This window comes from Eubalaena glacialis, chromosome 8 (genome assembly GCF_028564815.1).
Source record: "Eubalaena glacialis isolate mEubGla1 chromosome 8, mEubGla1.1.hap2.+ XY, whole genome shotgun sequence".
Taxonomy (NCBI): Eukaryota; Metazoa; Chordata; class Mammalia; order Artiodactyla; family Balaenidae; genus Eubalaena; species Eubalaena glacialis.
This window is the reverse complement of record NC_083723.1, coordinates 50,769,628-50,784,806: the sequence shown is the minus strand read 5'-3', so window position 1 is coordinate 50,784,806 and position 15,179 is coordinate 50,769,628. Positions and strand designations below refer to the sequence as shown.

The 15,179-nt window shown below is 37.8% G+C and overlaps 1 protein-coding gene across 1 annotated transcript in view; it reads left to right on the top strand.

Moving 5' to 3' along the window:
* Positions 1-15,179, top strand: part of ELAPOR2 (endosome-lysosome associated apoptosis and autophagy regulator family member 2) — a 71,647-nt gene that overhangs the window by 30,477 nt on the left and 25,991 nt on the right. Inside the window, exons 9-16 of the mRNA XM_061197669.1 lie at positions 1,997-2,087; positions 2,698-2,800; positions 5,787-5,924; positions 7,453-7,716; positions 8,432-8,605; positions 10,945-11,134; positions 12,424-12,520; positions 13,077-13,178. Of these exons, the coding sequence (XP_061053652.1) occupies positions 1,997-2,087; positions 2,698-2,800; positions 5,787-5,924; positions 7,453-7,716; positions 8,432-8,605; positions 10,945-11,134; positions 12,424-12,520; positions 13,077-13,178 (1,159 nt within the window). The remainder of the gene's footprint in view (positions 1-1,996; positions 2,088-2,697; positions 2,801-5,786; positions 5,925-7,452; positions 7,717-8,431; positions 8,606-10,944; positions 11,135-12,423; positions 12,521-13,076; positions 13,179-15,179) is intronic.

The following is a 15,179-nucleotide window of genomic DNA, read 5'->3' as shown; positions in this document are numbered from 1 at the left end:
CTGCAACTAGAGAAAAGCCTGCACGCAGCAATGAAGACCCAACGCAGCCAAAAATAAATAACTAAAATAAATAAATTTATAAAAAAAATAGAAATTGTGTATAGAAACATGGAAAATGTGGGATTCATTCTGAGGGATAAAGCAAAAGACAAAGGTGCTGCAACAATGTATCACAAACTGAGGGGTTTAAAACAACAGAAATTTACCCTCTCACTTTCCAGAGACTAGAAATTTGAAAGGCAGGTATGGGCAGGGTCGTGTTCCTTCCGAAGCAGAGCCTCTGTAGGAAGACCCTTCCTTGCATCTCCTAACTTCTAGTAGCTCCAGGCACTCCGTGGCTTGTGGCAGTGTAGCCCGTCTCTGCCTCCGTCTTCATGTGAGCATCTTTTCCTTGTGTCTCTGTGTCTTTACACGGTGTTCTTCCTGTGTGTCTGTGTCTAAATCTCTCTCTTCTCATAAGGACACCAGTCATATTGGATTAAGGCTCACCCTAAAGACCTCATCTTAACTTGATTATATCTGCCAAGACTCTATTTCCAAATAAGGTCCATTCATGTGTACTGGGGATTAGAACGTCAGTATATGTTTCTTGGGAGGGGATACAGTAAAACCTGCAGCAACAGGCAATGTTCAAACATGAGAAATATTTGTTTCCTCTTGCAAGGATGTTGGTCCCCTCCAAACCTCCATGCTTATCATCCATGTACTCCTTTCTTTTCTTTGGCCTTCTCTGCTATTCCATTGCTCCGCATGCCAGCTGAACACTAGGAAATGATGTTAGAGAAACATCCGTAAATCCCCCCTTTCTTGGTGTAGAATTCCTCCACGTGGGAATATCCCTCTCCCTGTGACCCCCACCACAAGTTTTCAGTCTCTCTACGCTTAACTGCCTCTCACATGACTTACACTGCAGTCAAGGGCCTGGTGTCCCACTGGGTCAGACTGTTTTGCGGCTGTTCTGCTCTTAGCATTAGGAAGTGATAGCTGCTTATCTCTCTTTTCAACCACATGAACCTTTAGAGAGCAAAACAATTGGCATTTCTCTCTTACTCAGGTAGCTTCGTACATAATCATGTTTTGAACTAGCTTGATTTATGTATATTCAACATATCATCTTTCTATGAACTGCTGATGATAACATTTCGAAAATTGTGACATCACCAGTACAGCACTGATATTAATCTCTTTCCCAGTTTCTCTCTTATGCCTGTTAAAGTAGCAGATGTTGACATTTTCTTTTGGAGGTACAAGTGTCCATGTTAAGCATTGCCATTAGTTAATAACCTTGCTTGATGGTGTGTGAGGGCTGCATCTCCTGTCCTCATTTCATGGTGGCCATTTCAGCCCATGGCATGCTAATCGTTTCTCTGCAGAAGACAGACCTCACGTCACCTTTTATGTGCATCTCTATTACCTCCTACTATTAACAGTTGTTAGCTATGTCTCTCATAGTCTACTGATTCCATAGTGAGGGTGGACCCAGTCTTGTCTTTCTGTCCCTAAAGTAGGTCATGGTTCATGGCATTCAGTGAAAGCCAGTTCAGTGAGTGAATAAGTGAGTGAATGCAGAACAGGGGTTAAATTAGGGAACAACAATGCAACAAACTCTAAGAAAGAGCTCCAGACCCTGCATCTTCATTAAGTAATTTGAAGTTTCTATTTCCCATTGGTTACCTGAAGACTAGGATGTTTTCATCTTAGTATATTGAAATGGATAAAGACCATCTGTTCTAGTTAAAAAAAAAAATCATGCCTCATTGAGAAAACTGTTGTTAATTTGACCATTAAATACCTTTGATGCAAAAATATGCATTACTTGATTCTTCCTGGAGAATCATATGCAATGTTTTTATTGGTATCTAGGAGTCTACCTCTGCATGCAGTTTGCACCTGCAGTCTAAAATTGGGAATTCTTTTTTTGTGGCCTTATATAAAAAGATTGTTGGAAATCATTACTGGAATTTTTACTGACAAAGATAACCTTTATCATTTCTAGGTTGGGAGGTGGCTGGAGATCATATCCAGAGTGGGGCTGGAGGTTCCGATAATGATTACCTGATCTTAAACTTGCATATCCCAGGATTTAAGTAAGGAAAACCAATTCTGATTCCCTTCTGTAGGAATCCTCATGCCTGTTTCCCTACAGAAATAGATGAAGTAGGGCTGCCTTTATAAAATATATTAATATTGTGATGTACGTAGCAAATAACAAGCTGTGTAGGATAATGTAATTATATTTAAGAATATCTGTAGAAACTGTAACTGTTAATTGTATATTAGTTAGATGAAGCCAAAGTTTTTAAAAATACTCTATCCAAATATTACAAAAACTGTGACTCTTGGATGCTTAATTCAGAGATCTTAGTCTAAGTCATTTGCAGGAGAATCTTTCGGTTTATTTATTTGTTTTTCTTGCAGTTCTGTCTGTAAAGTAGTATGTTACAAATTGTTTAATCCTTTTAGTCCCCCATGTTGAATTGCCCAGCAGGAGTCTTTTTCTTGCTGTAGGCTGGGTGGCAGCATTTACACCAGGAGATCTGAGCATATTACCATGGTTGTGTAGACTCCGTGCAGCAGTAGGCTGCACGGAGAGGAGAGAAGAGCGTGGCTTTCAGCTTAATGAAAAAAGTGACTTAACTTTTTCCAGATTGTATTCAGAACATGCTGTAAATATTGCAATTTTAATCTGTTAAATAGACCACCGACATCGATGACGGGAGCCATGGGTTCTGAACTGGGAAGAATAACATTTGTATTTGAGACTCTCTGTTCAGCTGACTGTATTCTGTACTTCATGGTGGTAAGTGGAAGAGGGGCTCTCAGAGGTGGATTTCCAGGCTTAGCATTCTCTTTCAAGTGTGACCCTATTTATACAAATTGCGATAAGAGTCCCATTTTTCTTCCCATTTTTAGGGTCTTCCAAAAACATTATAAGATATCTGAGGAACTCATTAAACATTGTGTGGTGAAGTCCACAAAGAAAGTGTTCATTCCTTGTGGAGAGAACTGAGTGACGGGGCCTGGGTGACAGACAGAAGCCAGGAAATATTAATCCCGTAGAAAATTCCTTCAAAAAAATATGCCGCCAGCAGAGTGAAAATTCTCCCCTAGTAACCATTCAGCAATTCAGACCATCAGGAGGGAGAAGCATGTATTAATAAGTGAGGGCACAAAACAGTGGAGGTGGAGAGCTTTGGGAAAAATAACACTCTTCCTTGTTAAGTAAATAAATGTAGACAAAGGATTTTACTATGTACATGTCATAATTTTCCCCATTTTTTCCTAGATATCCTATAAATCTCAACTAATAGCTTGAGAAAAAGTAGTAACACAGGATTTACTTAAGACCCCAGGGAGGTATTAGAAGGTTGTTGGCTAAGACTTTAATGTTATAATTAAGTAGTGACTTCATAGACATGATTTGTTTTAGCTTTTTTCCAACAATCCTTTAGTAGCTAGTTAACAGTCCATTAACAGTTTCCTCCATGATATACAAGATATATGGAGATTTAAATATTTGTTCATGATTACTAATAGCTTAAATGAAGGCAGACTATTTCATTCTGAAAAAAAAAAGGACTTGATGGTAGTCAAAGAAGATGAATAATCTTCAACACATCTATCTATGACACCACAAATAACCAAGAAGTCTTCAGTTCTCTTAGCTCTCCCTCCTTATTTCTTCAATGTATTAGTTCCTCTTCATACTGAGTGCCATTACTGACAATTCAGACTCCCATTATCTCTCAGCAATAGTCTCTATCTATTCTTCTCATCCCCATCCTCTCATAAATGCTGTTGTGAAACTTATCTTTATAAACATAAAAACAATAGTAGAGGCAGCCACAACAAATCTACCCCCTCACCCTTAGTGGCTTTTTATTGCCTGTGGCAGTGGTTCTCAAAGTGTGGTTCCTGGACCAGCATCGTCTGGGAACTTGTTAGAAATGCACATTTCTGAGCCCCTTCCTAGTCTTAATGAGACACTCTGGTGATAGGGCCCAGCATTCTGTATTTTAGCAAGCCTTGAGGTTGGTTCTGATATGCACTAAAGTTTGAGAACCAATAGCCTATGAATACACTTAAAATTCCTTAGCATGGCATCTGCATGGCTTTTTGTACTCTTTGCTCAGCCTCTGTTACCAAACTGCTGTTACTACTCACCCCTCTTTAGACACCCTGAATTTGTTAGCAGAACACTCTGTACTTTTTCACTTCTCATGCCTTGGCACACTCTAAGCTAGAATGACTTGCTTCATTTTGCTCTTTTGTCTGGTGAACTCCCGTTCATACTTGGAGGGCAGCTCAAACCTCACCTTTTCTGGGAAGCTTTCTCTTATTCCTTTAAGTAAAGTGAACCATTCTCTCCAGTGTGCTCCTAAAACCCTTTGAGAAAACCCTACTTTAATTATGTGAATGTATTCATATATTTGTCTCTCTCTGTTGATCTAGCATTCCTGAGGGTAGGGATCATAGATATTTATTTTGGTAAATCAGTCTTAAGAGTTTTTTGCTCATAGCTGGATCCGTTAGTTTTCTTTACTCTGTGATTTGATTCCTGCACAGAAATTTTTGAGATATCATCGCCTAAATAACACATCAAAATGCTTTCAAAATCATGTAGTGTTTTACAAAGGTAAGGTGGTATTATTTGCAGTAATGCAGTATGTTCCATTTATTATGGGAATAAACATCCAGAAAGTGTTCAGCAAAGCACTGTCTATATATTATGAGCTCCATTTAGGAAGTGGCATGTGTGATTATTTGGTTGTTTGGTAATGTGGGGAATTCTGTAACGTATGACAGGCATACTCTGTTGTTCCTACTTGTGGTGTGAACTCAAGACGCATATCTTTATAGCATATCTGATTACTTTATAACATGCTTGTCGTCAGCGTTTGTATCATAGAAAGAAAGAGACATGTCTTGAGCCATGCCACTGTATTATCAACATCTCGGATAACTAGCAAAAACCTATCCAGATTCCTAAGTCATCTATTAGGGTTTCTGCAGGGAAGACTAATTAGAAAATTCAGAGTTAGTCTTGGTTTTTCATTTCCAATAAATTAGATGTGTATTACATTATTTGCTTTACTTATTGCATTTGCTTTCTGACCATGTTAATGACATAATATTGGTGGAATGTCACACATTTATGTAATATTCTAAATATTGAATTTAGCTAAGGAAATCAGAAATAACATGTTACACAAATTAATCTTTTTGGAATTCAGGTATAAGCAAAAGAAGATTGCATGAACATAAAATAACATACTAGTTAATCTGCACTGGAAATTGCAAGTATAATTCAGGGAGAATTTAGAATTCCTGTGTAAGAGCCGCCTATCAGAATCCCTCAAGGGAAAAGATAAAAGATGGAAAGAAAGCCTTGTCATTTTATGAGGATCCTAGAAGTTTACTGTCAGAAGTTGGAGGAATTATGTTTCCCTTTCTGCATATATTTCCTAAGCTGGAGTCATACACATACACACACACACCACCCCTCCCTCCAACAGAAAAATTCCTTAAACATAACTATGATTTGAGACCTCTTTCACGTTATATTGGCGACGTGGTTGATACATTGTAATTACTAAGCTAGTAAGTGCTTGTGTAGACTTGAAGGCAAGGTTTTTGAGGGTTTTAGGGTTACATGCTCTGCAGATAAATATTCCTGGACGCTGTAGGGTTTACTGTAAATACAAACATATGATTGTAATGTATATACATGTATATTAATACTGAGTTGGTGCTTTTCTGTATGTATTTTTTCTACTATATTTTAGGATATTAATAGAAAAAGTACCAACGTGGTCGAATCATGGGGTGGAACCAAAGAAAAACAAGCTTACACCCATGTCATCTTCAAGAATGCCACATTTACATTTACGTGGGCATTTCAGAGGACCAATCAGGGTCAAGATGTAAGTTCCAAGCACTTAAAAAAAAAAAAAAAGCCACAAAGATGATTCTCCCTGTGGAGATTTGTACAAAGTGATCACTCAAATCTCCTGGAGGAAAAGGCTTAGGTTTTTACTGATGTAGAATCACTCAAAGGCTTAGCTTTTTACTGATGTAGAATCAATCATTTGGTTATGGAGTAGATTGGTATAAAAATGGTATTTTTTTTTTGGTTTGTGTTTTGAGAGCAAGAATGTATGAAATGGAATAACACAATGTATCTTCGAATTGTTCCACACTTTGAACAAATATAGTTGGTAAAAGCTTAAGAGAAAGAAAATCTTATTTTGTAGTTATTTAAAAACTTACTTTTAAAGCTTTCTGAGACTTTGGGAAGGTGGTGACTTTCTTCCCCTTCGTCTGAATGATCTGACATTTGTCCAGGAGGCATTATCTGATGTTGGTTTATTACTTCATTACAGTAATGACTGTCTCCTTTTATAGCTTAGAGAGTGTGTATGTACACACTGTCGGGTTAACACACAGAACTATTCTCTTTTACTTTCCCTGGTAGAATAGACCTTAATCCTCCCCTAAGTATTTTCCATTATATGCTTCAATTACATGTTATTGTGGATCTCCATTGCTGTGACCTTCCCAGGGTGAGAACAAGGTAAATCACAGTTTAAGACGCTGCCTTAACATTGTGGTGGCAAATGTAGGGCATTTTCTCTTTTCTCTTCAGGTTTTCCCTGGGGAGCCCATTCCCCAGGTTTCACTTGACTACAGTTGCTTGTTATGCGTGCTCAGATTCCCACCTTGTGGGGTGTGAACATGCTGTGGAAGGCTTCCTTGCCTCCGTTTTGTCTTTGCCCCAAACAGAAAGCATTAAGGAGCGGCTCTCTATTGATACGATGGTGCTCACTGCTTGATGCAAACTAGACCTTAATTGACTCAGTGTCACAGGAAAGAAAAGTATAGTAAGACCCAGGTTTTTACTCTCTGTTATGCATCCAGCAGAAATCAGAGTATGTTGGTTAAGGAAAGTGCTAGAGAGGGAGGAAAAAAGCCCAAAGAAGTGATGTGATTGCATCACTATCACACAGTTAGTGTTTGGGTGAGGACTTTTTAATCCCTGGTCCAAGTCTTTTCCACATTGCCACACTGCAAACAACCTATTGTATCATGACATTTAGGCTTATGTCTGAATAAACAGTGATGGGAGATAAGGTTGCTCTTTTGTTAAATCCTATTGGTTTCTCCAGACATCAAGTCTATACATATGCCTGAATTTGTACCCATTACAACATAATTTCATAACTTCATGGCAAAATTCCTGGAACTCCATTACTGTGGAAATGAGTTTCTAGTGTTAAGATTTTATATATATATATATATATATATATATATTTAAAAAGTACCAAAAAGGAATGCTATTAATCCCCTGGCTGGGACACTTTGCTTAGTTATTTTGGTGATACGAACATAAAACAATCTGGTTGTACAACTAAGCGCCAAGGCAGAAGTCATTACTTTCTGCTCTCTTTTTAGAATAGACGGTTCATCAATGACATGGTGAAGATTTATTCTATCACTGCCACTAATGCAGTTGATGGGGTGGCGTCCTCATGCCGTGCCTGTGCCCTCGGTTCTGAACAGTTGGGCTCATCGTGTGTCCCCTGCCCCCCAGGCCACTACATTGAGAAAGAAACCAACCAGTGCAAGGAGTGTCCACCTGACACCTACCTGTCCGTACGTCAGGTCTATGGCAAGGAGGCTTGTATTCTATGTGGGCCTGGGAGTAGAAGCACTCAGGTAAGTGGGTCTGTATTTCAGTTATCCCCAGGAAAGCATATTTTAATAGACAAACTCAAAGGTTCCTCTTAATGTTTCTCCAGGAACTATGAAGTTGCTATTTTTATTTATGAATGGCTTTTTCATTCCCTTTCTTATTTTACCTCACCTTACATCTGTTGAGCACTTAATATGTGCCCTGAAAGTGCTAATTACTGGGGGCATAAAATATTAAGAAGAGCATCCAAATAAGAATGCTTTCCAAAAATATTAAAACTGATTTCTTGTGTATTCCATTGTGTATATCCTCACTATATGTAGGCTGTAGGTGTATATGGAGAACAGCAAGAATATCTCATAAGATTTTAAGGGTAAAGATTGATGCTATATTATGAGTGAAGGAAAAAATAGTTTAATGTCTGTTTAAACTGGCATAACAGGACATTTTAGCTATTTATTAAAATACCTTTCTATAAGAAACTAATCTTAGAATAACTTTACTCTGTTAAAAAATTCTAACACTTCTGAACTTTGCCTAGAGAAATCTAGAGTTTAGAAATTTTCTATATCAGTGTGGTAAAATATACCATAACTAAGACAAAATTACTGAAATAGTTTTTAAACCTAGAACTTTCTGGAAACACATTTTTTCATAGCAGCTAATGCTTTCTTTCCTGCCATATTGTTTTTGCTTTGTTTTCTTTTGTTTTTTACACTTCTTAATCTTTAATCAAAGGACCACTCAGTTTGCTACAGTGACTGCTTTTTCTACCATGAAAAAGAAAATCAGAGTTTGCACTATGACTTCAGCAACCTCAGCAGTGTGGGCTCCTTAATGAACGGTCCCAGCTTTACCTCCAAAGGAACAAAATACTTCCATTTCTTCAATATCAGTTTATGTGGGCACGAGGTGAGTTCTGGCTGGCGGGGTGAGACGGAGCTATGTTTCAGCTCTGACTGAGTTATTTTCTGTGTTGATGGACCAATAAAATCTCTATGGAAAGTAACCAAATGTCAGAAACTGAGCTTTGACAGCTTAAATCCTCTGTTGCTTCCTAGCACGTTGGCAGTTTTCTCCACCAGGGGCAACCTTGTCTGGTTCTCAGTCCATCAAAGCACCTATCCAGTCAGTTGAACCCCCAAAGCTTGGAGCTACGGAGCAAGGGCTTTGAGGATCTTTCATTTTTGTAAAAGTGGGTCAGGCTTGTCAATCCCTCCTATTTTTTAGGCAGGAAGTTAAGGTTTGAGAAAGTTTGACTGTTGCTTATATGGTCAAGTTTGTGTTTTAGAAAGAAAGGACTTTCCAGAGGAAGTTTATCCAAAAATAAAAAGGACGTAAGCAGGGGACAAGTGCCAGTTGATGAGGTAGCCTCTGCTAATAAATAATGGGATTTAATTTTCTTTGGAAAGAAGCAGAACGTGAATGGATACTGGTAATGGGAGAGTTACAGGACTGCGTGTCCAATATTTTTGTGGGCATAGAAGGTCGGGGTTGTGTGTGTATTCCCCGTTAGCAAAGGTGAAAATATACTAAGGCCTTTCCTCCGTGTCCCTTTCCGTTTTTTTTAAATAAATTTATTTATTTATTTATTTATTTTTGGCTGCATTTTAATAAATTTATTTATTTATTTATTTATTTTTGGCTGCATTGGGTCTTTGTTGCTGCATGTGGGCTTTCTCTAGTTGCGGCGAGTGGCTCGCGGGCTCTAGAGGGCAGGCTCAGTAGTTGTGGCTCACAGGCTTAGTTGCTCCGCGGCATGCGGGATCTTCCCGTACCAGGGCTCGAACCCGTGTCCCCTGCATTAGCAGGCGGATTCTTAACCACTGCGCCACCAGGGAAGCCCCTCTCTTTCCGTTTTAACTCCTATGTCTCTAATGGTCTCTGTTATGAGATGCTGTGCCAAAGGTTGTGCAAGGGAAATAAAAAGATGTCTCATGGCTACAGAAGTTCTCAAACGAAAAGATCTATACATTTTACATGGTATGACATTTGTCCTGTCCTGATTTTACATGGGGTGATCCAGCACACTCACCCGATTGATCAGTCACTCGGTTCACTCAATTAAAAAAAAAAAAATTAAATGCCTGTTGGGTTAAATGCTGTGTAAAGCAGTGAATAAGATTAATTCCACTGTATATCACACTTCTTCTCAGTCTCATTCCTGTGTTACTACTGTCTTTGCTTTCCTCTTCTCTCTTCTCCTTTTTCCCTCTTTATTCGCATTCCTTTCCTCTTACTGTTTTCCTCTTCTTTTCCCTAGTAGTGTCTCTCTGCTCTTTTTCCTTGTTCTTCTCTTATGACGTCGAGTTTAATTTAAGCTTAGTAACAATATGTTGCACCTGTAATGTGGTGAGCAGGCTTGGTGGAGGGAGAACATTTTATAGGTTAGGATTGCTCGCTGCATTAAGGAAGAGAAATCTTTGTTCTTTTCTTTGTGCCCATCTGTGCACACTCTACATCTGAGACCAATAAAACAGTGTTTCTGTTTTTCATTATATATTTCTTCATAGAAATTGTATAGTAAGGTATAGTCCTTTGCCGTGGAACTGTAGTATATTTAGACATACCATATTAAAAAAAATAAGAGTCAAACCATTTTATAAGTTATATCTTCTCACTACCCTCCAAATGATTAAAAAAGTAAGCTCCTGTATTCCCTTCAACATACTGTGTACTTGAGCGGATCCACGTCATTGAGTCTAAGAGTAGGTGAATAAAGACACTTGTAGTGACCAACTCTTCAGTTGTTGTCCTAGGCTTTTATGTTTTCTTTTTCAGCCTTGATGTTACTTTTCTGCCACACACAGGCCTATACAGGAGAAGGAAGAGCAAATCCTTTTTCTTGGCATTAAAACCTTCACCAGCAGTTTTCTGGTCTCTTTATGAACATTGTTGTCCTAAGAATTGAAGGCTTCACAGATGACTTATATTTCCTTAACTCAGATGGCTTTCATCCAGCACAAATGATGCTTGTAGTTGGGGGAGCAGTGCAGCCTTGAATTACTGTATTCATCATAACTTCAGTGACTCTCATTATCACTTCATTATAACTTCAGTTCAGCCCTGGTTGAACATTGGAATTGTCTCAATAGCTTTTAAAAAGTACTGGTGCCTGGGCCCACACCCGATCAAGTAAATCAGAATTGTGGTGAGGAGAGAGCCAGTGCTCTGCTAGAATCACTAGCTAGCTGGGATCCAGTTTAGAGATTGACCTTCAGTGAAACCTCTTTATGACTTTATTTTCCTAGGGGAAGAAGTTGGCTCTCTGCACCAACAATATAACAGACTTCACAGTAAAGGAAATGGTGGCAGGGTCAGATGATTACACGAATTTGGTAGGAGCATTTGTATGTCAGTCAACTATTATTCCTTCTGAAAGTAAGGGCTTCCGAGCAGCCTTATCATCACAATCCATCATTCTGGCAGATACATTTTTAGGTAAGTTTAATTTGGTTCGTATACGCATGCATGCATTTGTTCTAAAATTCTGGTACTGATAACTTGTCATTGCATTGGTGCTTACCATCGATGATTAAAACCTACAGGTAATTCTAAACCATCACTTTATAACGTGGTTAAAAAGCCCCTGCGGGTGAGATCTTTTGATCGTTCTCAGGGAATACAAGAAGCTTCTGAATTTATGTATTAACTTGTGTGATATGTTGTTTTCTGAGAGTCTGTGCCTTTCATCAGATTCTCTAGGAGTTTATGAAGCAAAATAATAATAAACTCCCAAAACTGTGAACAAAAGAAGAGTAAACAAACACAATGTAAACCTAAATCATAATATCTGCCACCAGTTTTCATCATCTCTTCTCATACCAGAAGTAATCTGGTGACAAACAGCAAGAGTGAATGTGCTGAGTTTTATTCCCCATCTGTCCCTCCTGTCTTTCCGAGTCTAGAAAGTTTAGGGAAGCTTTAAGAATAATTCAGGTCCCTAATTAGTAATTCCTAAGGATCAAGTTCATTAAAATATCTGGGGTAGGGATTAGGGATCTAACAAGGCATATGATAATCTAACAATGTAACAAGCTTCTTAGATGATTCTAATCTGCAGCCAGATTTGAGAACCATCGTGAGAGACTCCAGGGGAATTTAGCTATCATTTTCAGCACCAAGGACAGGTACTGAGTTTGTGCTCAGCATCAGAACTCTGTTAGAACAAAGGTTGCTGTTATTGCTTGCATTTTGGCTCTGCTATCATTTTGCCTGGGGTGGATGGGTGGGGAATGCCTTACTCCTAGATTAAACAAATTTTGGAGTTTTTTTCTGGAAGTTATTAGGGCACAAAAAATTTTGTTTTGTCAGTTGTGTCTATAATGAATGTGAATGAATGAAAAGCTGCATTAGCAAAGTAGCCCAGCTCATTTGACACAACTCACAAGAGGCTGAGAATGATAATAGTAGATTGTTGAAATGTTAGAACTAGAAGGGACGGTGGAGATCATCTAAATTATTGCATGCATTTTACAAATTCAAGACGTAAGAGTCAGGGAAGTAAAGTGACTTAAGCAAAATTGCAAAACTAGGGAGTAGAATCTTTTATTTTCTATTCTGGAAACTTTGTAAAGTTTATTGTTCTTACCAAGAATGCATTAATTTAAGAGGATATTTCTGGTAAAATGACAGCATCAAGTAAAGCTATTTTCTATTTAGATATACAGAGACTAAATAAGCCTAATTTTCCCATATTGCTTAATAGTTTCTTTTTTATTCTCGTCTAGGAGTGACAGTTGAAACCACATTGCAAAATATTAATATAAAAGAAGATATGTTCCCAGTTTCACCAAGCCAAATACCAGATGTGCATTTCTTTTATAAGTGAGTGAACATGCTGCTTCTCTTGACTGTTTTCTTAATCATGAGGACATCACTTCAGGGTGCCTAGCATAGTAGCTTATACCTAGATAGTCAGTAATTGGTTCGTAAGTGAAAGACTTAGTAAAAAATAGGAAATGGGGAATATTTAGAAAGCATTATGTAATTTTTCTCATATATATAATCTTCTAAATTAGGCAATAAAGAGACTCTACTTCATTGTCTAGGCAGTAGTTGTTTGTAATTCACACATCAAAACATCAGCCTAAGTCGCTATGACCTCTCATCTCTTAAAAAATTCTTTTGATTCTAATTTTGATTATAATTACAATTGCTTTAAATCCTTTGATGATAGCATATGACTTTACCTGGGGAGCAGTCAGCTTTTCATAGGCAGTGAAAGTAAATGGACTCAATATGTATTAAAATTCTAAATTAGCAAACTTTGATACATTTTCTCATTTATTCATACAGCATAGGAGCAATTATACACAGGATATTTTTGTCTTTGAAATATGTGTCATATCTGTTTTGTGAAATAGCATTTCCCTTCCAATAGGTCTTCTACAACTACAACCTCTTGTGTTAAAGGCCGATCAACTGCTGTGAAAATGAGGTGTAATCCTGCTAAACCAGGAGCTGGAACCATTTCAGTACCCAGGTAGTCTTATTTCTATATGATTCTTCCATATTTGTATTTATTAGGAAGAAAAACTCTCCAGAATCTTACTATTTTAAAACACGTTCTCTATGGATATAAAGCAGAAAGGGAACAAAGAATCTGTAGATTTTTGTTGTACAGACGTGCTGGGTGCCTGTTAAGAGGTATAGGCCCTTGCCAATCTCAACAATTCCCGGTCTCCTCAATGACATATTCTCGTCTGGTTTGCCTGAGTGTCAAATTGTCTTGAAAATTATTTAAGTAATATATAACTGTATTGTTTGTATCCTTGGATTGAGTCTTACTATCTAGCCTCTACTTTCTTGAGAGCTAGATTAGGAACTTCCCTGGATTATAGTTCTTCACCAGCAATGGACCATCTGGGTGTTCTAGAATCTAGATTTTAGATTAAGCAGTCTAACCTGTGCACCATAGTTTCTTTCTCTCTAAGGGGATGAAGGTCAGGTTAGATGCATTTCCAATTCTTCAATTTTCTGATCACTGGTGGCGAAATCACCAAGGTAGAGTCTGACCTCTACAATACATAACACAGTTCATTTAACTGATTGGCATCGAGGCAACAGCTGTCCACAGTCTAGATCTGATTAATACAGCCACTTTGGGTGGGAACAGTAGGAGAAAAGAAGCAATTTCATGGACTCAAAACTGTAAACTTAAAGACTGTTTTCATGGCATGAGTGAAGCTTAAATGTCTCCTGATTTTTATTTTTTATAGTTATTCATTGTTTAGTAGTATGTAGATTATTTATTTCTAATCTTTTTAGGGTTAAGGTACCTTTGGATTATAATTTGATTTGCACATTTTTCTCCATCAAGCTAGCAAAAATTTATCTTTAAAAAAATGATTGACTTAATTTTGCTTCTGATAGTTTCACCGTAACCTTTTGTGAGATTTTAAGCTATCCTGCATATGTTACATCAGGATTGGAAATCAGTGGTCTAAGCATTGCTCCAGTTACTTGGGCATCTTAAAAATAATTACAGTGATAACATAGTATTTGGGGCTCATTTCTGTGCATAAAGGCATAGTAGCATTCACCTCTTACCAACGCTGTTACTCTGGTTCTCGTAGATGTATGTATTAATTTTTCTCCTCACCTTTTCAAGGTGAGAGAAGAATGTGATGAGCACAGTACATAATGAAAGGTAATGGACATCAGTGAAAGAAACAGAGGCAGCCTGGTGCTCAAGGGCATTGTGTGGTGGAGAATCCCTGTGCCGGTGTTCACGCTGGAGTGGAGGCAGCAAGCACACTTTCTTTATGAGAAGGTGTATCCAGAGATTCTTTCACTATGCTCTGATATCCCACCATATGACTTCGAGATCAGAGGCTTGTTTTATTTACTATAGCACTTCTGAGGTCCTTTCTCGGACCTAGCAACTCACTTCTCTGGAGTCCACCTGGATGACTTCCGAAGCCTCCTCCAGGAGCCTCTATGACTTAAGCAGATAATATTACTGAAGACTAACTCTGTCCTTTAGAAAATGTATCACTCTAGCTCTCCCAAGGTGGATTCTGATGTTTTAACGTAATAAGAAAGTAATAGTCTCATGATGTTAAATGATGGCATCTAGAAACTAATTTTTTTCCTTGTGAGGAGAGGAAAAGGTAAGTTCCTCCTTTGACCTCAGGCAGTTTTTTCTACTTGACTGTCTTTGCAAGGGTTTCCCAAGATCATACGCAGCAGAATACCTTGGGGTGTCTATTTTTTTTTTCTTTTTTAATTTTAAAATTTATTCTTATTTATTTATTTATTTAAAGCAATCAATCATTTTAATACTTTAGCTCACACTTTTTTTTTATTCAAACAGAAAGTCACAAAAATTATAATCATCCTCATCAGTTCACTCAGTCCCATGTAATTAATTTTTTTTTCATCTTGATCTTTTGTTATCACTTTTATGAATTCATCAGTTTTCCATTAGAGTTCTGAAAATGCTTATTCATTCAGTTCAGCAGTTATAGTCAGTTACCAGAAA